Genomic DNA, 23,595 nt, shown 5'->3' with positions numbered 1-23,595 from the left:
GTAACAGATGGGCGGAGCTAATCGCCAACCCGATTACAAATTCCGACTATGATGTGTACTGCTTGGGGGATTAGGGAAGATTACTTCTACCTACATACAATACATACTACATACATACAATCGCTTACAGATTGTCAAAACACTCCAACGAGTGTGCAACTTCATATTATTTAATTAGCTCAATAGCAAAATTAACTTTCTGAGAACTATGACATCAGACTGGGATTTTTTTTTTGGTGCACCTGCACAGTGAACCTAACAGCTCAGATCTACATATATGACCAAAAAAACAAAACAAAACCCACTTGTCTATCATCTGACACTGGCAGCACAGGCATATGTGTAAGAATATGCATGTGTCACAAAGCTTAGTTTTGTCAGGTGTAAGGGAGGTTTAGTGTAGGGTATGCATTTTATATATTAAATGTAGAATATTAATAGAGCCAGATATTTTCAATACCAACAATAATAATAAGTGTTTAGAGAGCAATTAAAATGCGTTAAAAATGCACAATAGGGAAAATAAAGCCCAGTCAATAAAACAGATTAAAATGCAATTCATTTGGGGAATGGGGAAACTTTTGCGGGTCTTTTTTTCCAGTTAATACCAGAGTTAATTAGCTTATTTGTACAAGTAGAAAACTGATCTCCCATCTCATGTTGAAAATGGAACTCCTGCTGATCGATACGCCTGCACTTGTCTGGTGGAATTTTACCATGGCCACTTCTCATGACGTGTTCTTAGCACTTTTGTTTCTGAAGCAGGTCTGAGAATTGAGCTTTGTTATTCTTCTTTTACTGTGGTTGAAGGTAAGAGCCCTTCTGGGGCACTCTCTCTTCATCATATTATGTAGTCACTGATTTTCAGCTCCAAGTTAAACATGCTTGACTGTGAGAAGATAGACCCACCTTTTGTCTGATGGAAACATGAGTTGACTAAATCTTTGAACACTGTAAAAGGTCAGATCTTTGCGCTTCATCACTTTTGGATCTTACAGTACATTAAGCAAACATTCAGCCTTGTTGTCTCCTACAAGGTTTTGCTATATGACATTTTAATTAATTTATTTTTAATGTTTTGTTTACTCTCCATTTTATATTATTACCCCTGTGGGTCACATATCCGTCCACTGATTATAGCTATGACCTGCTGTTTTGTGAATTAGCACAACAGACCCTACCCCTTAAAGTGTCCTAATGGTATGCACATTTTTTTATGATGTTATCTGTCTGGGCACTGTTACCTGTGTACTAGTAATTTCCTACATACCAGGATAATATTTTTGAAGTAACATATTTCTTTATGCATTTACACTACAATAGTTCTTATTTTTTTGTTCCCTCATAAATATTTTCCACATTATGGAGGGGTATAAGATGGGCGCCCTATAGGTCCTGTGTTATAATAACAGACATATGATGCCCATCTTCCACCTCTCCATAGACCTCACCCCTCCACACTCTTCCAGTCAGGTATCGTATGGAAGGCCGGCCCTCACACATCGTTCACTTCCCTTTCTACCTTTGTGAAATGAAACAGCTCTCTTTCACTTACCAGACTGTCTGTTCACACTGCATACCTTTCTTCCCCCATCTTAAACAGCCTTAAACAGAACGTTAAACATTCAGTCATGCACTACATGAGTAAATGGTACATGGAAATGCTTCTCCTTGGCAGTTAGATCCATTTGATCTAATCCTGACTGACTATCAGCCATTTGTGAACAACTCCTACAATGAACATGCTGGTGTGCACAAAATCAAAATCAGCCTCACCACACAGGAAATGAGATCAGGAATTACAACTAGGCTGTTATCTTATCCAATGTATATTTTCATCTTTTTAGCATTGGCACCACTTTTAGAAGAGCATAACATGAGGCAGTGGTGGGTCAGTGGTTGAGGATCTTGACTGGGAGTTGGAAGATTGCCAGTTCAAGCACCACCACCAGGTTGCCATTGTTTGGCCCCTGAGCAATATCCTTAACTCCTAATTGCTCAAGTTGCATTCAGTCATAATTGTATGTTGCTTTGGATAAAGGTATCAACTGAATGTGGCAATAATTTAAAAAAAATGTGGAAAATGCATTTAAAAAGAGATAGACAGAGATTCTAGACAATTTCTTCAGCTGGGGTTTTTGAGGACACTACTTATAGAATGTTCACATTTACCTGAAAATACCACACATATAACTTCATGGATGTTCATTTTTACCTGAAACAACGGAGGTTTGAGAAAACCAATATTACATTTACAGTATTTAGCCGATGCTTTGGCATCCAAAGCAACTTGCAGTTATGACTGAATGCAATTTAGGATATTGCTCAGGGGCCCAGCTTTGGCAACTGGGCAGCAGTGGGACTTAAACTGGCAAATTTCTGATTACTAGTCAAGTACCTTAACCACTGAGATACCACTCATTTATTCATTTATTAAATGAATAAATTAACAATTCACATCATCAGCAGTGTTACCATTGCTACTGTCCTGGAAGAAGTTTTTGCAGTTGCTGAACATTGTCTTCGGCATTCACCATGAAGAACTTAGTGCCACTATGTTAAAGTGGTATGTCCCTCCAGATGACAGAACACTGATTAATCTGATTAGTGGAATGTGAAAAGTTACAGTTGTGAGTGAAAGAGTGGAGACTGTGTGTAAATATGAAATCGTAACATAAATGGCCCCTGATTCTTAGTCCCTATCATTCCTGATGTAGACTAAAATGACCCACCAATATCCACCAATAATTACTCTCAAAATAAAATATAACAATGTAGAAGACCATGTTTATGCATGCTAATAAAAATGCAGTAGCAAAAATGTGATGAAAAATAAATGAAACGCACACACACACACACACAAACACACACACACACGCACATACACACACACACACACACACACACACACACACACACATACACACGCGCACACACACACACACACACACACATCCCAAATATTTATGCTCAAGAGAGAAAGTTGATGACATTGTGGATACAATTGATGGGTGGCAAAAGACAATAGAGTATTTTGCACTGTAGCACCCACTACTGATTATGACCATGCCTCTCTCTCACTTCAAAGTTTTGAGAGAACCGTAAATAAATAAAATAGCACTTTATTTCAAAAGAATCTTCATTTAAAAAATACACAGGAGTCATTAGCTGGGCACTCTCATGTGATATAGTATAATCAATGATATTGAGATTAACTGATTTCAGTTAGCATGTTGAGCAGCTTGTCATTTTATGAACAAATGAATGCCGTTATACACTGAGGATTCACACAGTGACTCATGGCATCTCATATATATGCTAAATACTGTGTCATAAAATATACATGTGATCAAATTTTACACCTTGTGTGATGACAGTGAATGCTCCAGTATAGTATTAGCACATATTAAAGAATTCACAATAAAAGGCAATCAGAGAAATAGCTTTAAATAGAAATTTAAACCAAGGTTGCCCTTGAGTGACCAGATATCTACTACTACACTCTCCGACTTGTCAGAGTGACCACAGTACTTTAAAACATTATATTAATGTACATTAATATTCATAATGGAAACATCATTCCAGGGTGTCAAAGCTGGTAGTCAGAGACACATAATCCGAAAATATGACTGGGAACAGAGATAGAAGAGTCCAGGGGCTCAAAGTGGGAGTGAGAATGAAGGACTCCATCTTTAACATTATTCAGGTTACATTCATGACTGGTTATATCCTTATTCAGGTTATATTCATGACAGGTTATGTCCTTATTCAGGTTATATTCATGACAGGTTATATCCTTATTCAGGTTATATTCATGACAGGTTATGTCCTTATTCAGGTTATATTCATGACAGATTATGTCCTTATTCAGGTTACATTCATGACAGGTTATGTCCTTATTCAGGTTATATTCATGACAGGTTATGTCCTTATTCAGGTTATATTCATGACAGGTTATGTCCTTATTCAGGTTATATTCATGACAGATTATGTCCTTATTCAGGTTACATTCATGACTGGTTATGTCATTATTCAGGTTACATTCATGACAGGTTATATCCTTATTCAGGTTACATTCATGACTGGTTATGTCCTTATTCAGGTTACATTCATGACAGGTTATGTCCTATGACTGGGAACAGAGATAGAAGAGTCCAGGGGCTCAAAGTGGGAGTGAGAATGAAGGACTCCATCTTTAACATTATTCAGGTTACATTCATGACTGGTTATATCCTTATTCAGGTTACATTCATGACTGGTTATGTCATTATTCAGGTTACATTCATGACAGGTTATATCCTTATTCAGGTTACATTCATGACTGGTTATGTCCTTATTCAGGTTACATTCATGACAGGTTATGTCCTTATTCAGGTTACATTCATGACAGATTATGTCCTTATTCAGGTTATATTCATGACAGGTTATATCCTTATTCAGGTTATATTCATAGGCTATATCCATCTATATTTTTAGGAAGCTCAGAAATTAGATGGAGGCATAAGATTGTTTTCAAAGATTTATTTATTTATTTTTGCCTACGTGTGTTGTAGCTAGCTACCTAATCTTATGATTTCTTTAGTGTATGACTTCTTTAGCAGTCATGGTACCATTAAACTAGGCCTATACCATCTAAACTCAAAACTAATGTACCCCAAAAGTTAATGGATACTAATGACTGTAATCTAAGTAAGTAACCTCAATATAATAATAACTAATGTGGATTAAATATAAAAATCACCTCGTACCTGTGTCTCAGCATCAAAAACGACTGGTGGCCACAAGTGGTACAGAGAGAAACTTTCTATGGCAAGCCAGCAGTCAGTTCTCTGATCCATCAATTTCACAGCAACTCAGTGTGTTTTATAGCTACTGTATTTTTAACTTTAAATAAAATGTTTAATAAACACTCATAGATGAAAATTTATTTCAACACACAAGAAAAGAAAATAAAGAAACAAGGTTGAAAGATTAGTACCTGATATAGAAGAGCAGTGATTATTTTCTATGCACTTAATTTCAAGCTGCAAACAATATTTTCATCATTTGACATTAATCAAAAGTTCAAGTCTGTCCTCCTAATTATTTAGGGGTGCAAAATAGAACATTATATCTTTAGAACATTATATCCTATCCTTTTAGAATTTGGAATAGTACACATCCAGTTTACCCATATAGTCTAGGTTTCACATCTTTTAACTTTGTGTAACCATATATATATATATATATATATATATATATATATATATATATATATATATATATATATATATATATATAAATGTAAATTTTTTTTTTTGTCTTCCATGTGAGGCTGAAGGTAGATGTGTTTCATTGTTATTTCAGGACTAACTGGTTAAAGACAGTGTCTTTAAAATACAACACATTCATCAAGTTCAAGAAAAAATTCTTTCAGGCCAAAGTGCTTTTGTCACGCACAAATGTGAATATTTCGTTTTTCCACGGTACTGCGCCTCTGTGCTTCTTGTGTATGTGTGTGTGTGTGTGTCATAGTTGACTCACTGCTAAGTAGTGATCACATGGGTGGACATCAGCGGTCCAGAGAAGGAAACATAATCTAGTGGAGGAAGGAACTATTCTCTCTGCCCTGCTGGAGTGGGCAGAAAGGAGCGCAAACACGGGTCTGCTGATAAGCAGCCCTCTTTCCGCACTTCCTCTTCCTTTCGTGTTCTCCCGCTCTCAGTGCAGTTCCTTGTGCAGTGGCTGGCCTTCACTAAGATGTCATCTGCGCTCCCTCTGCACTAAAACGCTACGGTAAGTCGCAGAAGTTGGTCCGCCTTACCTCCTTAGTTTGTCCTCTGTTTTTTGGATTTTATAATGCAGACGCAAAACAGTAATATAATGTCCAAAAACTAAGCATTTAATTTTGTTGTCATAACTGTAATAAAGGTTAAGTACACCTTACCTTCAATTACAACCAGCTGGACAGATTTATAGAAAGTGCCATTTGTAACCAATATTAGACTCTCCACTGTCACGCTTCATCTCTGAGCTTTGTCAACGGATTTTTTTTCCAAAATGTTATTCCTTTTTGTAGAAGGGAATTTTTATTGGCAGTTTCATTCTGGCATTTAATTGTCTGCTACTACATATACTTATATAGTATTACTACAGCATTTAATGTTTCAAGGAACGATCCATATAATCTTTGTGTTTTCTCAGTAGCTGTATAGATATGCAGCTTAAAAGAGTAGTTGTAAACAGCAACTATTAACAAGTATATGTATGTACATAGTTAATATGGCCAGATCAAGACAGTTGGAGCCTCTTAAAGCATTTTAAAAACTAAGTTAGCTACAAAAGAATTTTTTGATTTATGTTTTGAAACACATCCTGGATTTCCTGTCAATGTGTGATTTTTCCCCCCTTCACCCAGTGCACAGAGAGGCAGGTCAAAATGTATGTGCCACTCGACAGTGGTTCCTTCAACAGCATGTCATCACCCTGTGTCTTTATGGAGTTGTCTGGAGTTGTTTTTACATCTGGTCCTTTTTTATTTAGTAAATAGTGATGACCTACATTAACTGAACTTTCCACCCATAAACAGTCATAGCATTCAATTATCCAACTCTGATGTAATTCAGTCATAAGTATGATGAGATTACAACAGTGTGCAGCCTGAATTTAGATCTGTCTGCTGGATAAACTAGTCATGATCAAAATAGTAGCCTATGTGCTCTGTTACTGATTAGAGTTAGGCTAGATGTTATCTGGAATGTTTATATATATATATATATATATATATATATATATATATATATATATATATATATATATATATATATATGCACACAAAACATTCTAGATAAAATTAACCTAATTTCTATTGGTTCCATTCATCTTCTTCCCTCTGGTGCACTACCTACAGTCACTACAGTGTGCGCTACCTACAGTCACTACAGTGTGCACTACCTACAGTCACTACAGTCACTACAGTGTGCGCTACCTACAGTCACTACAGTGTGCACTACCTACAGTCACTACAGTCACTACAGTGTGCGCTACCTACAGTCACTACAGTGTGCACTACCTACAGTCACTACAGTCACTACAGTGTGCACTACCTACAGTCACTACAGTGTGCACTACCTACAGTCACTACAGTCACTACAGTGTGCACTACCTACAGTCACTACAGTCACTACAGTGTACGCTACCTACAGTCACTACAGTGTGCACTACCTACAGTCACTACAGTGTGTGCTACCTACAGTCACTACAGTCACTACAGTGTGCGCTACCTACAGTCACTACAGTGTGCGCTACCTACAGTCACTACAGTCACTACAGTGTGCGCTACCTACAGTCACTACAGTCACTACAGTGTGCACTACCTACAGTCACTACAGTGTGCGCTAACTACAGTCACTACAGTCACTACAGTGTGCGCTACCTACAGTCACTACAGTCACTACAGTGTGCGTTACCTACAGTCACTACAGTCACTACAGTGTGCACTACCTACAGTCACTACAGTGTGCGCTAACTACAGTCACTACAGTCACTACAGTGTGCGCTACCTACAGTCACTACAGTGTGCACTAGCTACAGTCACTACAGTGTGCACTACCTACAGTCACTACAGTCACTACAGTGTGCACTACCTACAGTCACTACAGTGTGCACTACCTACAGTCACTACAGTGTGCGCTACCTACAGTCACTACAGTGTGTGCTACCTACAGTCACTACAGTCACTACAGTGTGCACTACCTACAGTCACTACAGTGTGCGCTACCTACAGTCACTACAGTGTGCACTACCTACAGTCACTACAGTCACTACAGTGTGCACTACCTACAGTCACTACAGTGTGCACTACCTACAGTCACTACAGTCACTACAGTGTGCACTACCTACAGTCACTACAGTCACTACAGTGTGCGCTACCTACAGTCACTACAGTGTGCACTACCTACAGTCACTACAGTGTGCGCTACCTACAGTCACTACAGTGTGCGCTACCTACAGTCACTACAGTCACTACAGTGTGCGCTACCTACAGTCACTACAGTCACTACAGTGTGCACTACCTACAGTCACTACAGTGTGCGCTAACTACAGTCACTACAGTCACTACAGTGTGCGCTACCTACAGTCACTACAGTCACTACAGTGTGCGCTACCTACAGTCACTACAGTCACTACAGTGTGCGTTACCTACAGTCACTACAGTCACTACAGTGTGCACTACCTACAGTCACTACAGTGTGCGCTAACTACAGTCACTACAGTCACTACAGTGTGCGCTACCTACAGTCACTACAGTCACTACAGTGTGCGTTACCTACAGTCACTACAGTCACTACAGTGTGCGCTACCTACAGTCACTACAGTGTGCGCTACCTACAGTCACTACAGTCACTACAGTGTGCGCTACCTACAGTCTCTACAGTCACTACAGTGTGCACTACCTACAGTCACTACAGTGTGCGCTAACTACAGTCACTACAGTCACTACAGTGTGCGCTACCTACAGTCACTACAGTCACTACAGTGTGCGTTACCTACAGTCACTACAGTCACTACAGTGTGCGCTACCTACAGTCACTACAGTGTGCGCTACCTACAGTCAGTACAGTCACTACAGTGTGCGCTACCTACAGTCACTACAGTGTGCGCTACCTACAGTCACTACAGTCACTACAGTGTGCGCTACCTACAGTCACTACAGTGTGCGCTACCTACAGTCACTACAGTGTGCGCTACCTACAGTCACTACAGTCACTACAGTGTGCGCTACCTACAGTCACTAGTCACTACAGTGTGCGCTACCTACAGTCACTACAGTCACTACAGTGTGCGCTACCTACAGTCACTACAGTGTGCGCTACCTACAGTCACTACAGTCACTACAGTGTGCGCTACCTACAGTCACTACAGTGCGCTACCTACAGTCACTACAGTGTGCGCTACCTACAGTCAGTACAGTCACTACAGTGTGCGCTACCTACAGTCAGTACAGTCACTACAGTGTGCGCTACCTACAGTCACTACAGTGCGCTACCTACAGTCACTACAGTGCGCTACCTACAGTCACAACCACATGACATTTCTGGAATATTTCCTTCTTTCCTCATTCCCTGTTTGTTTAGTCTGTCATTTGATGTTGACCTAAGATTGTACCTTTGGCTCTACTGTAATCATGCTAGACATTTTATCATATCAATGACCTTGCTAACACTCACAGAAGGAAAGTTTTTTTTTAGGTTTAGCAAAAATAAATAGTAATTAAAACTTTAAAGTAAATATTAAAATGTAAAAAGTGTAATTGCTACTGCTTACTCATTGTATAGTACTGTATATAGTAATACTTTGGATATTAATATAGAATATATTAATGTTAAACTGATACTATTCCATCTGTGTATCTCTGTCATCAAATGTATGCTTTTGTATATTTTCTGGCGGTAGCTATATTGTTCTTTTTTGTGGCTGTGCAAGGGCTGATTTAGTTTACTCATATTTATAATAGATAGTCTATATTTACTGAGTAATAAATGAAAGGCTTGTTGATTTATTAAAGTTATAGAACTTCATTTATACCAAACCTAAGCATTTAAACAATAAATCAGGGATTATTTGAGGCCAACTATGGGCTTATTGTCTTCAAAAGTTCTGAGGTTTGTTTTGGGCCCTCTGGCATATTTGTAATACTGTATATAAATGTATTTGTGCTTTCTGCTCTCAGGTTATGTTGTGCTTAAGCTCCTGTTTGAACTCCCGTGAGAAAGAGAAAGGCTAAAGCTTGGTTTCAGCTGTTCCTTCCAAATATCCTGCAGCATGAGTAACCTCCAGGCATCTAACCAGCTAACTGATCATGTGACTGTACTCACTCACTATGTAAGTGCCCCGAATGATCATTTGTTGACAGTATATTTCATTGAGTTTGACTAATTGCCAAATTTCAACATGTCTTGCACATTTTTAATGTCTCGAAACCCATAGAAAGTATATATGATCACCTGCTGTTTCATGAGGTTAAGATTGCTTTGGATTTCCAGTTCTACTGCACATGCAGTGCACACTAAATAAGGGTTCAATGACTGGAGAAGACACACAGTCATTTACAACCCACTGAATGTTCCCAAATATTCTAAATACCTGAACATATTCTGATGATTCTGGATTATTTAAAGTCCTTACTATATCTTACTATATTCAGTGACTAAGTTTCCTATTTTAACACATATAGCCTATGACACTGTATTTTTAACAGTGTATTTATGCATTTTTAATTGTTAGGATTTTGCAGAGCTGCTTTATGCAGAACATCATCTGCATTGTTAGTCTTGAGATGTTTATGCGCTGTGGTAGAGAGGGGAAATGAAACTCTCTCTCTCTCTCTCTCGCTCTCTTTTTCTCTCTCTGTGTATGTGTGTGTGTGAAGATTGTCCTTTTCTTTTTGTAATATGTGCTGTGTGGTGGGCCCATAGCCCCTCCCTGTTGTTCCCTGGTTTGCATCATATCCTCTGAAAGTACTTACTCATCTGATTTAGCTCTTTCCAGTTCATGTTTTAGAACTAGTTCCAGCTCTGCTCTGAGTCCTGCTTGTATTCTCTCTCTCTCTCTCTCTCTCTCTCTCTCTCTCTCTCTCTCTCTCGCTCTCTCTCTCTCTCTCTCTCTCTCTCTCTGTCTCTCTCTCTCTCTCTCTGTCTCTCTCTCTCTCTGATAATCCAGATACAAAATTGAATAATTCACTCTACTTAAAAGTGCCTTTTCACTTAGTTTTTAATAAGATTCAAATTTGTGCTTCCATGCATGAAAATGTATTCTCTCAAAACCAATTACTTACAATTGTCAATTAATTAAAAACCATGTTGTTGATCAAGCTAAATTGGATGTCTGACACTATAGTCAGTTGACATTGTTAAAAAAACAACTCTAACATGCTCAAAGATGCAGTGACAGTTAGAAAACACTCATTCAGTTCCAGATTCATTTAGTGACTCTTATAACATAACCCAACACACCTCAAAAAACAGACAACTGTACAGGAAAAATACATGAAATATTTATAAATACTATAAAAACGGATCATTCTGTAGATTCTGTAGATATACTGTAGGTGCTAAGCTACAGTATAAATAATGTATCACTATAAATAACAGTATAAATAATGCATCGCTCCCTTAACATTGTGATACATAGACACCACATTCATTCTTACAAATTTGTTACTATAAGGTTTTATTGCCTTCTTTATGAAATTTCATTTAAAAAATGCATGACCTACAAGTAGGCAGTGTATCTGCTTCATGGCCCAGTAGTTGCAGAATGACGGAATCTGATTGGTGTCAAAAAAGGAAAAGTGTGTATCGAGGGTAACTTGGTTTACTGCTATTGGCTGCCATCTTTTTTACAAGCAATTGTTAATGATTAACCACTCGAGCCATGACCGTATGTTGTTTGTGTGTTTTTGGGGAAGCTCAGAAAGTCAGTAAGTGCAGTTTAAGGGCCCAGTTTTATGAAACTGAATGTATGTCTGAATGTGTAACTCCATCCAGCTCTAGTCATGTGAAAAGGGATGTAAATGGCATAGATGTGAAGCCTGTTTTGTATACAGTAAATGTGCTTTAAAGAGGATATTGTTTTTTTGGGAACTCTCCTTTATTTGAAGAACTTGCTGAGGTTCAATGGAGTTCCTTTATACTAAGGTCAGTATTCTACAGACGACAGCCCTATGTAAGCATTCAGGGCTCATTTTGCATTTGTTACCTTGTCATTCCCGAACGAAGTCTGGTTCTGGTTCTGGGTTTCCAGCTGCACCTTAGAAATGCCACTGTGACATTTCTGAGTAACCCGTGGCATTTTCATCGCAGCACTTTTACTTTTGTGCAATATTCATTTTTGGCTTTTGAATCTATAACGAATGAACATGAATAATGTTTTACTTAGAAATGTGCTAAACAATTCTTGATCAATTTTGTACAGGTCAGTTTGAGTTTAATTTTAAATGAAGTGAAACACGAAACAAACAAATCAAGAATGCATAAAAATCTCCATGAACTTAACTGAAGAACTGATGCACTTGGGATTGTCTGTGTAATAAATCAGTTATTTTCACAAAAAAGGGATTAATGAGAATGTAATTAATCCCTGATATTAACATTATTACATGCATTCTTTCATGGTATTCCCTCATAGTCAGCCAGGAAATGGGTTTAGCTTTTAAAACTTCAAATGCACTGGTATTTAGTTGCTTTATTTGTGCATAGCTGGCACTCCTACTGCACACAGGTGCAGAAGCTCATATCTGCACACAAAAAAAGTGGATGTTAATTATTTTCTTTAAGATATAATTAACCACTCAAAAATAAAAGTTAACAAAAGTATGTCTATTTACTTAGTGCATGATGCACCATAATGTAATTTGATTGGTTTAAGTGGGACAGTGCAAACCAAGAATGAAAACCAAATGCTGAGATGCATTCACACCAGACCATGCAAAAATCATATTTTTCAATATCAGCAACGTCACTTTGACAGATGACCAGATGTCACTGGCTACTGTGGCTATGTGCAGATCCTCTGACTATATCTAAAATGGGACTGTACAATAACTGAGTTTGGAGAGAAATGTCATACCAAAAAGTCCTCTGTAAGGTAATGTTTTTTCTTTATAGATGCCTAATATTCTTCTGTTTAATTTGCTATGCATCTATTCTCCAACTCAATTTTCTATTCGCTCATCTCATTTTGAAAATATGAATAAATAATGAATGAATTAATGAATGAAGTTACTTATATTGTGCCTATCTCAGCACCCAAGGACACTTTACAACACACAGCTTTTACATCCAGCCAGCACACTGGTACACCGGTGAAACTAGACATCAAAGTGCTGCAGGAGGAGCTCTTATGCAGTGTCCACCATTCACTTTCTATTTGTCATAGCTGTGGTTGGTATAGTGTAGTGAGTAACAATACCCCTATTCCTGTGGGGAACTGGGAGTCAAGCCCCATCTAGACAATTGCTATGTGCTATACCAATATGAAATATGTGCTATACCAATTTTCCTACCTCTGTAACATGGTTGAAATTGGAAGTTGCTCTAGATAAATTAAAATAAAAGTGTCTGCCAAATATATCAGTTTCCTGGCTGTTAAAGTTGCATTCACCCACTTCCTGTTGTGGGTGTCCTCAGCTGGCCCATGACAGATTCCAGCCCCTATATCAGCTGTCATTAACTTATCCAGACTCCGCACACTGGGCACATTGATCATGGTGTTCATGCAATTCAAAATACAGCACCCTCATGTATTTGGGCCGCCAAGTCTGGTCCTTCCTTCCACAGAAGGATCCCTTTCTCCTCGAGCAGAACTTCTCTCTTTCTACTGCTCCCCCCCCCCCCGTCTGCTTCAGTCGTTCCTTGGTACCTTCTGGTCTATGCTGGGAACTTCTTCCAGGTGTGGACGTCAACCTCTCCTGTCTGCTCTTCCTCTCTGATAACTCCTAAGAGTGGTACGATGGTTGTAGGTGACCTCTATCACTGTGACTGAAGTCTCCCGAGCCCCTCAGCATTGTGTCAGTATATGCATGGGCAGATGGGCAGATGGGTAGTGTTTGCACACCTATGGTAGTGCAAAGCGTTTGTTTACTGGGGTCATTTACACCTGCAGCTGCACTGACGTGCGTCTGTAGTTGTGCAGCTCTCTCCTGTGAACAGTGCAGCTGCACTGATGCGCGTCCGCAGTTGTGCAGCTCTCTCCTGTGAACAATGCAGCTGCGTTCCTGCTTCTTCCTGCTTGACTCACCACCTAATGTTCCACCAGCACCTGCCATTTCTATCTCCTCCAAATTGACCTGTAAACATTTGTCAGTCAGTTTTCTGACAGTGGACTTTTGCATGCAGAAGTACATTCGTTTCAGTGGAAATCATCATGTGTTTCATGTCCAAGATTTCTGGTGCAACTTAATGTATGATAATTTCACATCATTCTTGTTGAACTTATATGCAAATTAAAATGGTTGAGCAATAGCAAAGCTCTTTTCCTTCAGTTGACCTCTGATGGTGCAACATGAAAGAAGCTCTCATTTTAGAAGCTTCACTTTATGAACTTTTTGCACAATTAAAAATTAACAAACAGAAAAGGAGTATGAATTTAGTAGGCTGGATTAAATGAGTTGGGTTTTAATTGTTTATGGTTTGAGAGCAAACTCTGGGACACTTTGGTAAGCAAGGAAACCTGCTGATTAGTTCCCCTCTATACAAAGTACTAAAGTAGCAAACATCACATGTCATCAGGGAGCTTTGGGTGTACCAAAGTAGAAGCAGAGTTCTTGCCATTTGTTTACTCCTATGTCACAAGCCAGAGCTAAATGCTAAGAAACTGTTAAATCACTAACTGCACCACACACGCAAATGGAAGAAATTTTGTTGTTGCCAGTTTTCTGGTGCTGCCTTGGTCCTGTCTGTTTTGTGGAGAGATGAAAATTGCAGATTTCGAGAGTTAATGAGGCTTAAAAATGGGCAATACTTTGCTTTTTCCCGCGAGCTTCTCCAGGGCTGCTGCTGCATCTGCATCCAGGAAGGCACTGTTTCTATGTTATTTATTTACTGCCTCACCTTTGGTCTTGTGGTTTTTCTTCACCTCATTTCCCTCATATCGCAACCACCTTTCTGCTACTTTGAGCCAAATCTTGTCTCCTCTCCACTGGCCACATAAAGGGTTTTTAGAGGTTCAATGATCAGGCCTCTCACAACTCCTCCTTCTCAACATCAATAAACACATCAGTACAGTACCACTGTTCTCTGGCAAGAAACCAATTACTCCAATAAACCAATTACAAAATACTCTGTCAAGAAACCCATCATCACAGACCTTTCTCCAAACCCACGATCAAAAGTCTGATGCCCATTCCTTGTTTTTTGCACTGCTATGCAACCTTCAACTCTGCCATTTTGTTTATTAAGTTGACCTGAAATAGCACATACTGTATCTAAGGTCAGTATTATGTTTACATTAAAAATCCTACTCCTTCACATACATTTTTGGTCTTCAAACTCCCCGATTCTTTACCTCCCCTCTCATAAAATGAATCTGTATTTGAATTCCTCTTCATCCTTCTGGTCACCTTGTCATTTCGAGCTTTGTTTGCTCAGATTAAGCTTGACCACATCATGTGCAGTTTGTCTAATTTTCTTGCCTGCTTCGGGACACCAAACTTTCATTTCTGTCTCTCTTAAAAACCTTCCCTACTCTATTTGCATCACACCTCAGTAACCTAGTAACTTTCTCTTTTGGGCTTCCCCACATCCTTCTGTATTTCCCTTGTCAACATCTGCGTTTTTGGTTTGGTTTTGTCTCTGTAACCACATTTCTTTCTTCTTTTAAAATGCTGTCTCTTCTCCCCTATGACCTGTAGCTCTTAACTGATGCCTCGCTGTTCTGTGGCTTTTGTGGTCTATGTAGCAGTTGTTGGTTATTTATACAAATTCAGCTCAACTACGCTGAAGTCTGGACTCAGACTTGACCATTACAGAACATATATTTTTCACTCGGTTGTTGATTTACTCCTGTGTTTGAGATCATTTTCTGGTTGCAACAATCATCTTTTTCATGCAATTTTGAACTCATCATTCCCTGTATAATAGTACATTGTCCAGGCCCTGATAAGCAAAGCATCTTCTAATCCAAAGGGGGCCAGAATAAAATGTATTGCCCTCTGCCCCCTAATGAAAGTGACACACAACCAATACAAAAATGACTGTCATTTGCATTTCACTCAGGAAAATAATTTTGCTACAGTGAATCAGAGATTAACCTTAAGAGAGAAAGGCAGGCAATGAGAAGTCAAACCTTCATTTAGCTATGGGTGTTTTCTTTATTGTGTGCGCATTTTTAATCATTCAATAAAAAGCAAGTTGCAGGACGAGCAATAACAATGAAGATTTTGTTAAGTGCAGCAATGCAGCTGGTTTATAATATGTTTATGGCTTACTTTATTATTCTTAAAGTTATATTCTGATTGATAAGGAATGTTCAGTGAAATATTTATTATTGTTAATGTAACATGCTCGCTGGTAGAGCAAGGTAATAATAACACCAAGGTTAAGGCTCTGATTCCCAGGCAGCACACAAACTGTTACAGAAACAGAAATACTGGCAGATAATGGCAGATCACAAATGATTTAAATGTAGTCTACCTTAATGATAAAAGCAAAAGATGTTTAAAAATGGTTCCTTACCATTGTGCTTTTTTAAAATTAGAAAAATAAAATTACAAACGTATAAAATATGTGACTCACGTTGACAGGCTTTACAAAATGTAATACTTTGTATATCACACCTTCCTGTCCTGTAATATATGATAATTTGAGGAGGTGGTATGTAGAACAGTCTTCCATGCTGAATATCTTCAGATCCGTAGGAGTCCACCTTAGATTCAAATGCCTACACTGAAGGTCTTCTACGAGATTAAGGTCACTGGAGTGAGACAGGCATTTCAAATGCTTGATTCTGTGGTCAGCATGCCAGATTTCTAGGAATCTAGCAGAATTCCACATCCTAATAATAATGATGAACTAATTAGAAATAATAATGAACCATTTTAAACCAGATTTTGCTCTACAATGCCAGGAAACACGCCACACATGCTAACAAGATGCCCAGGGCCTTCAGAAGCATTGCATTCTAACAGCCAAACTTTATTGAGAGAATTTTCTTACCCTCCATCAAAAGTCTTCATTAAGTTTTACTTCAGTTAAAGGTTACTTATAAGTGCAATTAACTATTGTTTCAATATGAGTTAGAAGTTCTCTCATGTACTCCGAGTGTCATACCCGTGTCTGACTTTCGCCTTGTTTCACAAGGTCAGCTGTACAGACCCAAACAGAGATTACCTGAGGGAGATCAAGAGTGTCAATATTTACCTGTGAGGAAATGTAAAAATGTCTGCCTGAATAAAGATTGCTTTGATCTTGATTATCTAAATAGCGTGTGAGCTTATGCCTGCATGAGTTTGTCCTCACACAAAGAACCAACACTGTTTGTGTTTAATCACAATTCAGACTATGGGCAACCACTCCGGCCAGCCTGATATGAAAACCGCAGAGACTCCAGGTACACTGCAGTAGTGACAGGACCCTCACATGCTCTGCAGCTCATATTATTAAGAACATTGGCGGCAGTAAACAGAGTTGGCACGGACGGTATCGTTGCACTTGGGATCATCTCTCAAGCACCACTGCTTGTAAAACCAAACCATGAGTGAGGTAGGTTTGAATCTTGGGTAGGGCAGTCAACTGGCTGGAGCCAGTAACACTGTAAAGAAACATTTACTAATAAAAAAATAGTAAAATGATGCTATAAAAACAGCCCTTTGAACCAAATCCTATGTAATTGTCTTTGGCGTCGTTAAGTGTTTAGTTTTCCACAGATCCTGGGATGGGTCTTATTATGACTGAATGAGGGAAAAGCTTCTCTCCACTGACTTTGTTTGTGTTATTTGTATCTAGTATCCACTTCATCTCTTACTTTCACTTTTCTCTGTTTGCCTTACTTGGGTCTTGTATTGGCTGTAATATTTTCTTTTTCCAGGTCTTGTTATTTTGTTAGTGGTAAAACCATTACTGGGTCAGTTCTTATGGAGTTAAATTCACTCGGAGCTAAATTGTAATAACTAACTCTGCAGAGCTGCACTTAATGCCTGAGGTTTAACCTTGCACACACTTGGAAGAGTCCAGCATTTCATAACCTCACTGTGACTGTTCCATCTCAATTTTGATATGGTACCAGGTTTCCACATTCAAATCAGTTTGAGTAATGAAGGCTTAAAGCTGTAGTGATCTCAGCCTTCCAGTGCGAGGCCATAATTTTTTATTTTTTTTTCCTCACACATGGGTCTTCTGCCAGAGATTTCGAGGGTGGAGCACAGTACTTTAGTTGTTTTTAGGTTTACATTCTGCTGGATTGAAATTGATGTTGTCATTCCTGTAATCTGTTGTAGCCACTCCTCCATTTTAGGGGTCACAGCCTCGAGTGCCCCTACCACCGTTAGCACAGCATTTCTGGACACTCAAACAGTTAGAATTGTCTTGCTTATTTGTGCTAAATATATACATATTTATATTTAGAAGTGGTTCTATCCATCAGGGTCACTAATGTCTATTCAAATTTCATGTTTCCAGCCTGTACACACAGGTCATGGGACACAGATGGAGGAAGAGGAAGATGAAGGAGACCTGAACAAGGCCTTGGGTGTTCAAAGATTTCAACAGATCCTCAGAACCAATCCCAGGATGCCCAGCGAGCAGCAACGCACCTACAGCGAGGAGGACTTTGAATGTGAGTTTACTGTGTCCACTTACCATCTCTCTGTGTCTCTATACACTAAACTAACTTATGCTTGCTCTAACTTAACCAGTCAGTCCATGCGTATGGTCTCTATATGCCTGTAGTCTACGTATGCTTCATTTCTCCTTACGTTAACCTTTGCTTATTGTATCTATATGCTTACACTCCATATATATTTTAACTATCTCTATTTGTTAATCTGACTTTATTGTCTCTACATGCATTCTGTTGTCTGTGAAGTTCAAATGCGGAATGTCAGCTATGAAGTGAGGGTGTTTTGATCTACACTGTGTGAACCTTACAGGCATCCCTAACCCTAGTCTCCCCATTTCACCGATGAGATGTTTTAGATCACGAGCAGTTCCTCTTTTTCTACAGATTATGTTCATTCCTTTCTGGTACAGGTTAGCTTTATATAATTTTTCCATAAAGGTTTACAGGCATTTGGTGCATTTTTTGCAACCTGCCCAGTTCCATGAGCATTGTTCTTTAGATTGTTTTGTTATTTACATTTTTTCAAATTTTATCCAATCTTTCTTCTAGTTCCTAGCAATGGATGACAGGCTTGCCATACTCTGTTAATCCTTGAAACTTTGGATCTGTATAAAAGTACATAAGGGGAAAAGGATGAGATAAAAATAGAAACGCGCTGCTGCCGTATGTTCCATCTTCAGACCATCGACAATCCTCACACCACATCCACCACGCTCTGTCCAAGCACCACAGTGACGGCAGGAGACATCGAAGCGGAAAAAAGAGGAAGAAGACCAAGGATCAGAAAGTGAGTCCTGGTGCCAGCGGGGATGAGGAGGAAGAAGAGGAGGAATCTGTAAGTCCTGCAGGTAGCACTGTCCCCAGGACAGAGCCTGATGTCAAAGAAGGTGTACAGGTATTTTCACTCTCGGAGATCCTTACAGTGAGTCTGCTTTTCAAAAGAGTTGTGTTTTATTGGGTGAACCTAATTTTGGTGAGCCCATTCTTGCAAAATGCAAAACTTGATAAATGAAATCCTCTGAGCTCATACGAATAATTTAGGAGATCCACTATCCTTGAGGAGTCTCCTCAACAAATAAATAAAATAATTGAACTATGTTTTTCCACACATCCGTATAACTGTTTAAGCCCGTTCAACACACCGATTATGATTTATGTTTTTAAATGTTTTGGTAAAATCTCTTAAGTTTAATGGTTTTTAAGTTAGGTTTTTTAAACCTGAAGTTTAATGGTTTCATTTGGTTTAATTCTGTTCAATCTGCAGCCATCACAGGGTGTGATGCAGCCCCTGCGGCGCTCCTCCCCCCTCAAAAAACCTCATCAAGGAGAACAGAATATATTAATAGAAATATTGTTCTGAACATATGAGCAAAGGTTAGCTGGCAGAAAGGACTGTGATCAGGTGCAATCTTTAGTTCTTACATAACTCAGTTACTCCCTACAAAGTTAAAGCAGGCATGCTAATGTCCATCAGTTCATTAACTCTTTGATCATGGTTATAAGAAAGTTTATTCCACACAGATGGATGGATGGATGGATGGATGGCAGGCTGTAGCACCGTACACTCCGTCAGCACTTAAAAGGAGGGTGGGAGAGTGGCACTGAAGAAATCATTTTTCATCTTCATTTTTATTGTGCCTAGTTCTTTGTGTCGGACGACGACCGCCACCTTCCACTGTTTGATGGCTCAGAGAGCTCCACTCCTGCCCAAGGTGTTCAGCTACCAATCTCTTCTGGGGGCACTGAAGATATCTGTCATGATGAGTAAGTCAGTTTGCTTCAGGTCCTTGTTCTAAACCTCTATGACATGTTATAACACTGGTACAGCTCTTTCTCTTGAAACATTGAACAGATTGTAAAGCTCTAGAGGTGAAGTATTCAGTTAAAATCCAGACTGGTCCACACTGTCAGCTTCTTTCTCAAGAAAGGTCCATCATTTTCAGTGTTTTATGGCAGTGTATAATTCAAGGTTGTTGGTTTTTTAGTTAGTTTTTTTTTTTTTTTTACTTTCTGTGTTCTCAATTCAAACTCTGGTGGGTGTGTTTTTTCAAAATGTTCATGTGTGTTTTTCTCAAAATGTTTGTGTTTTGTCTCATAGTAATGGTTAATGTAACCATTTTTAATAGCAGGTATGGTCTCAGAACAGAACACAATCTGGTTTACTTGCTACAAATATACTCATTTTTGTATGTCCACTATTCTTAGAAACATTAATTTTCTATGTCAACTATCCTTACTGTGGAATATGCCATTTAACAAGCTCTCAGGTCATGTCTGTTACTGGTATCTCCTGTCTTTATCTGAAAATAACTGCTGTAATTGCTCAAATTCTGCATAATGTGATATAAAATGTGCTATAAGACGTAATATATACAGGGCACTCTAGTGCAAATGATCTGTTGGTTATATTTATTCATGTAAATGTTTTGTGGTCCAGACAACCTATCTTGGATCCAGATTTGGGCCGCAGTCCACTGAATGGTGACCTCTATCTAGAAAGGATATGAACGCTCCTGCAGAATTTGTACTATCTAAAAGAATATTTATCTTCATGTTTATCTATATGACAGGTCTTGTGTTTGGTCTGTGATCATTATTTTGTCCATTTATCAATTGAATTAAATATAGTTAATGTTTAGTTTTACAGTCACCTGGTTTTATAACCTAAACAAAAACAAAACAAAACAAATCAAATGATTCATTTAACTCCCAGGCTGGTCACTAAACGTGTTTTGTGATGTTCCTGTTTCTGCACTGGGTTTGGTTTAAGTTGAGTGTGTAATATGCTTATGCTAAGTACACTGTATGCTTCTCAAGCTGTGAGCTTTTTAAGTAGCTAGCAGGAGCCCCACCTCTTTCCACAATTACCCTCTGTCCCATTACTGAGCCGTCGCTACTAGCAACTGTATTTTTTCCCTTTATATGCCCCCCCCTCGAATTGTGCTAGACTAGTTCCATATAACCTACATGCCCCTAGGACACAACCATCCAGTTGGGGATCTTATCTTTTTCTGGGTCATCATCCAGTTTCTCTTCCCTCCGTCATGTTAATTATTTGGCAGTGTTTAATACTTTTGGAAGTCATGGTAGGTTTTATGAATTTTGATTTCATGATGCTGTGTGTGTGTGTGTGTGTGTGTAGATGTAACCTGTTTCAACTAGCATTTAGTGATTTGAGCTGAGTCCAGTTAACTGTTCTAGTTGCAGTGGTGATTATCTGTAAATGTAGACCTCTATAGAATTAAACGTAAAACTGTAGAATTATATGTAGAACTCTGTAGAAATAAATGTAGAATTTAGTTCGCCTCTAGTAACTTCTGGATTGAGCGCTATTGCACATAAGTGTTTTACGGGTGTTTCACTCTTTAACTAAGACTTGCTTTAATTTGTCAATCCTATACGTGATGGGGATGAAGGTCATGACATGCAGGAGGAAGGAGTGCAGTGCTTTAATACATTTTCAAAAAGTTCCAAATAAACTTTAATTTTGTTTACTCAGATATAAATGAAGATGATCTTGCTCTCAGCTCGGCTTGTTGTTTTCCTTACTCTCACTTCTCTCACTCTCTCTCTCACTCTCCCTGTCTCTCTCTTTCTCTCTCACTCTCACTCACTCTTCCTCTCACTCTCTCTCTCACTCTCCCTGTCTCTGATGCTGAAAAAACTGACACAATATATTTTGGTTTGGCAGAAACACACACACACACACACACACACACACACACACACATACACACACATACACACACACACACACACACACACACACGCACACATACACACACACACACACACACACACACACACACACACACACACAAATGTGAAACCCATCTTCCTATTAACCAGCTTGTTCACCATGCCTGGCTCTCTGGCTCACATGCCACACGACCATGCCTGCACTACACAGCTCTATACCTTAGAAACATGCATAAGGAACTTGTGTTGGTCAGTGCAGAATGTAGAATAAGAAAATAAACCAAGAAATGCAATAATCAGCTCAATATCGCATTTATGCAAGGTATAAAGAAAGAAAATAATACATTTGTAATTGATACTATTAAATTGATATTGAAATCATTGATCTACTTTGAGTGTTTTTTAAACAAACACAATTTTTTCTTTATCAGTACAACTTTGTAAAATGCTATTAGTTATTTTTATCATGTAGCATATAAAGATCTGTATGAGAGTCATACAAGCTTTCTACAATTTAGTACATCGACTCATTCTTTTCTTTACCCCAGTGCTACTGAAGCCCCACCCCGTGGGTCCATCTCACTCCCACACAGTTACGACCCACCAAAGCATCATCACACGGCCAACCTGACAGGCATGGAGGGGGCCAAGTACCGGCGCATCCCCAACGACGAGGCCGAGACACAAACCCTGGCCTCCGCTCATCTGGAAGGCATTAAAAGTAAGTTTGCAGTGAGGACAGTGTGTTCCAAGTTAATATTTTGTCTTTGTCTTAATAATGAATGATTTGCCCAGCTCTGTATTCCTGTTCTCAGATGTTTTATGAATTCCAGACCTATGGATAACGCTCTGTACCCCCTCACTTAAGCTGACTACACGGAAGACCAAAACAGTAGGCTAGCTACTTGATGTAGATTTCTGTTGTCCAGCAGTACCATAAATAACTGTAGGACAGAACAAAATCACTAAAGGAAGCATAAACCAACATTCACCACAAATTAAACTTGCTACATGTGGATAATAAGTAGATTACAGAAAGTTTACATTTTTGAATTATTTGGGAAGTTGAGGCTAGAAAATAATCACTATTTGTTTCAGTTAGGATAAAAAGTCTGATTTTGGTTAAAGGCCTTCATGCATTGTCAGGTGGTTTTATGTTCCAACAAAAATGTATGGACAAACAGCCTTGTGGCTTATATATCAAGAAATATCTATAATAGCAATAATCAATAAATATCAATAATATCATATAATAATATAATATATTTTTCAATAATTTTTTTTTTTTCCCCCTGGGGAAAAACTTTACCCTGACATCTAAATAAATAATGTAATTTTTTTTATCACACTGGCAATGTTGCAGATTTCAGTAACGACTTGTCCACATATTCAAATATGTTTACTGACTTCATTAGTAAATACGATTTTTAGAGGGCCTGAGCTTACACTGACTTGTGAGTGTTGGCAGCTGTACCAGCTGAATGTTTTAAACTGACCTTTTAAATCTCACCATTACAAGCATTCAGGGCTGCAGGCTTGTGTGTGTGATCTCCTCGGTATCTTCCTTGGTGCACCTTTCCT

General features: G+C 38.7%; 1 protein-coding gene across 5 annotated transcripts in view; it reads left to right on the top strand.

The window, feature by feature from the left end:
- The first annotated feature begins 5,670 nt into the window (after window positions 1–5,670).
- slc4a2b (solute carrier family 4 member 2b) overlaps window positions 5,671–23,595 on the top strand; it is a 39,839-nt gene continuing 21,914 nt past the window's right edge. The window contains exons 1-7 of one of the 5 annotated variants that reach the window (XM_035526001.1): window positions 5,671–5,775; window positions 9,713–9,864; window positions 17,037–17,240; window positions 18,156–18,312; window positions 18,996–19,210; window positions 19,958–20,079; window positions 22,563–22,735. In XM_035526001.1, the coding sequence (XP_035381894.1) occupies window positions 17,232–17,240; window positions 18,156–18,312; window positions 18,996–19,210; window positions 19,958–20,079; window positions 22,563–22,735 (676 nt within the window). In that variant the 5' untranslated portion in view covers window positions 5,671–5,775; window positions 9,713–9,864; window positions 17,037–17,231. Of the gene's footprint in view, window positions 5,776–9,712; window positions 9,865–17,036; window positions 17,241–18,155; window positions 18,313–18,995; window positions 19,211–19,957; window positions 20,080–21,320; window positions 21,402–22,562; window positions 22,736–23,595 lie in introns of those variants that run through there. The other 4 variants (XM_035526002.1, XM_035526000.1, XM_035526003.1 and 1 more) reach the window with 4 other exon arrangements.

This window comes from Electrophorus electricus, chromosome 5 (genome assembly GCF_013358815.1).
Source record: "Electrophorus electricus isolate fEleEle1 chromosome 5, fEleEle1.pri, whole genome shotgun sequence".
In the NCBI taxonomy this organism is placed as follows: domain Eukaryota; kingdom Metazoa; phylum Chordata; class Actinopteri; order Gymnotiformes; family Gymnotidae; genus Electrophorus; species Electrophorus electricus.
This window is presented reverse-complemented; position numbering and strand designations above follow the sequence as displayed.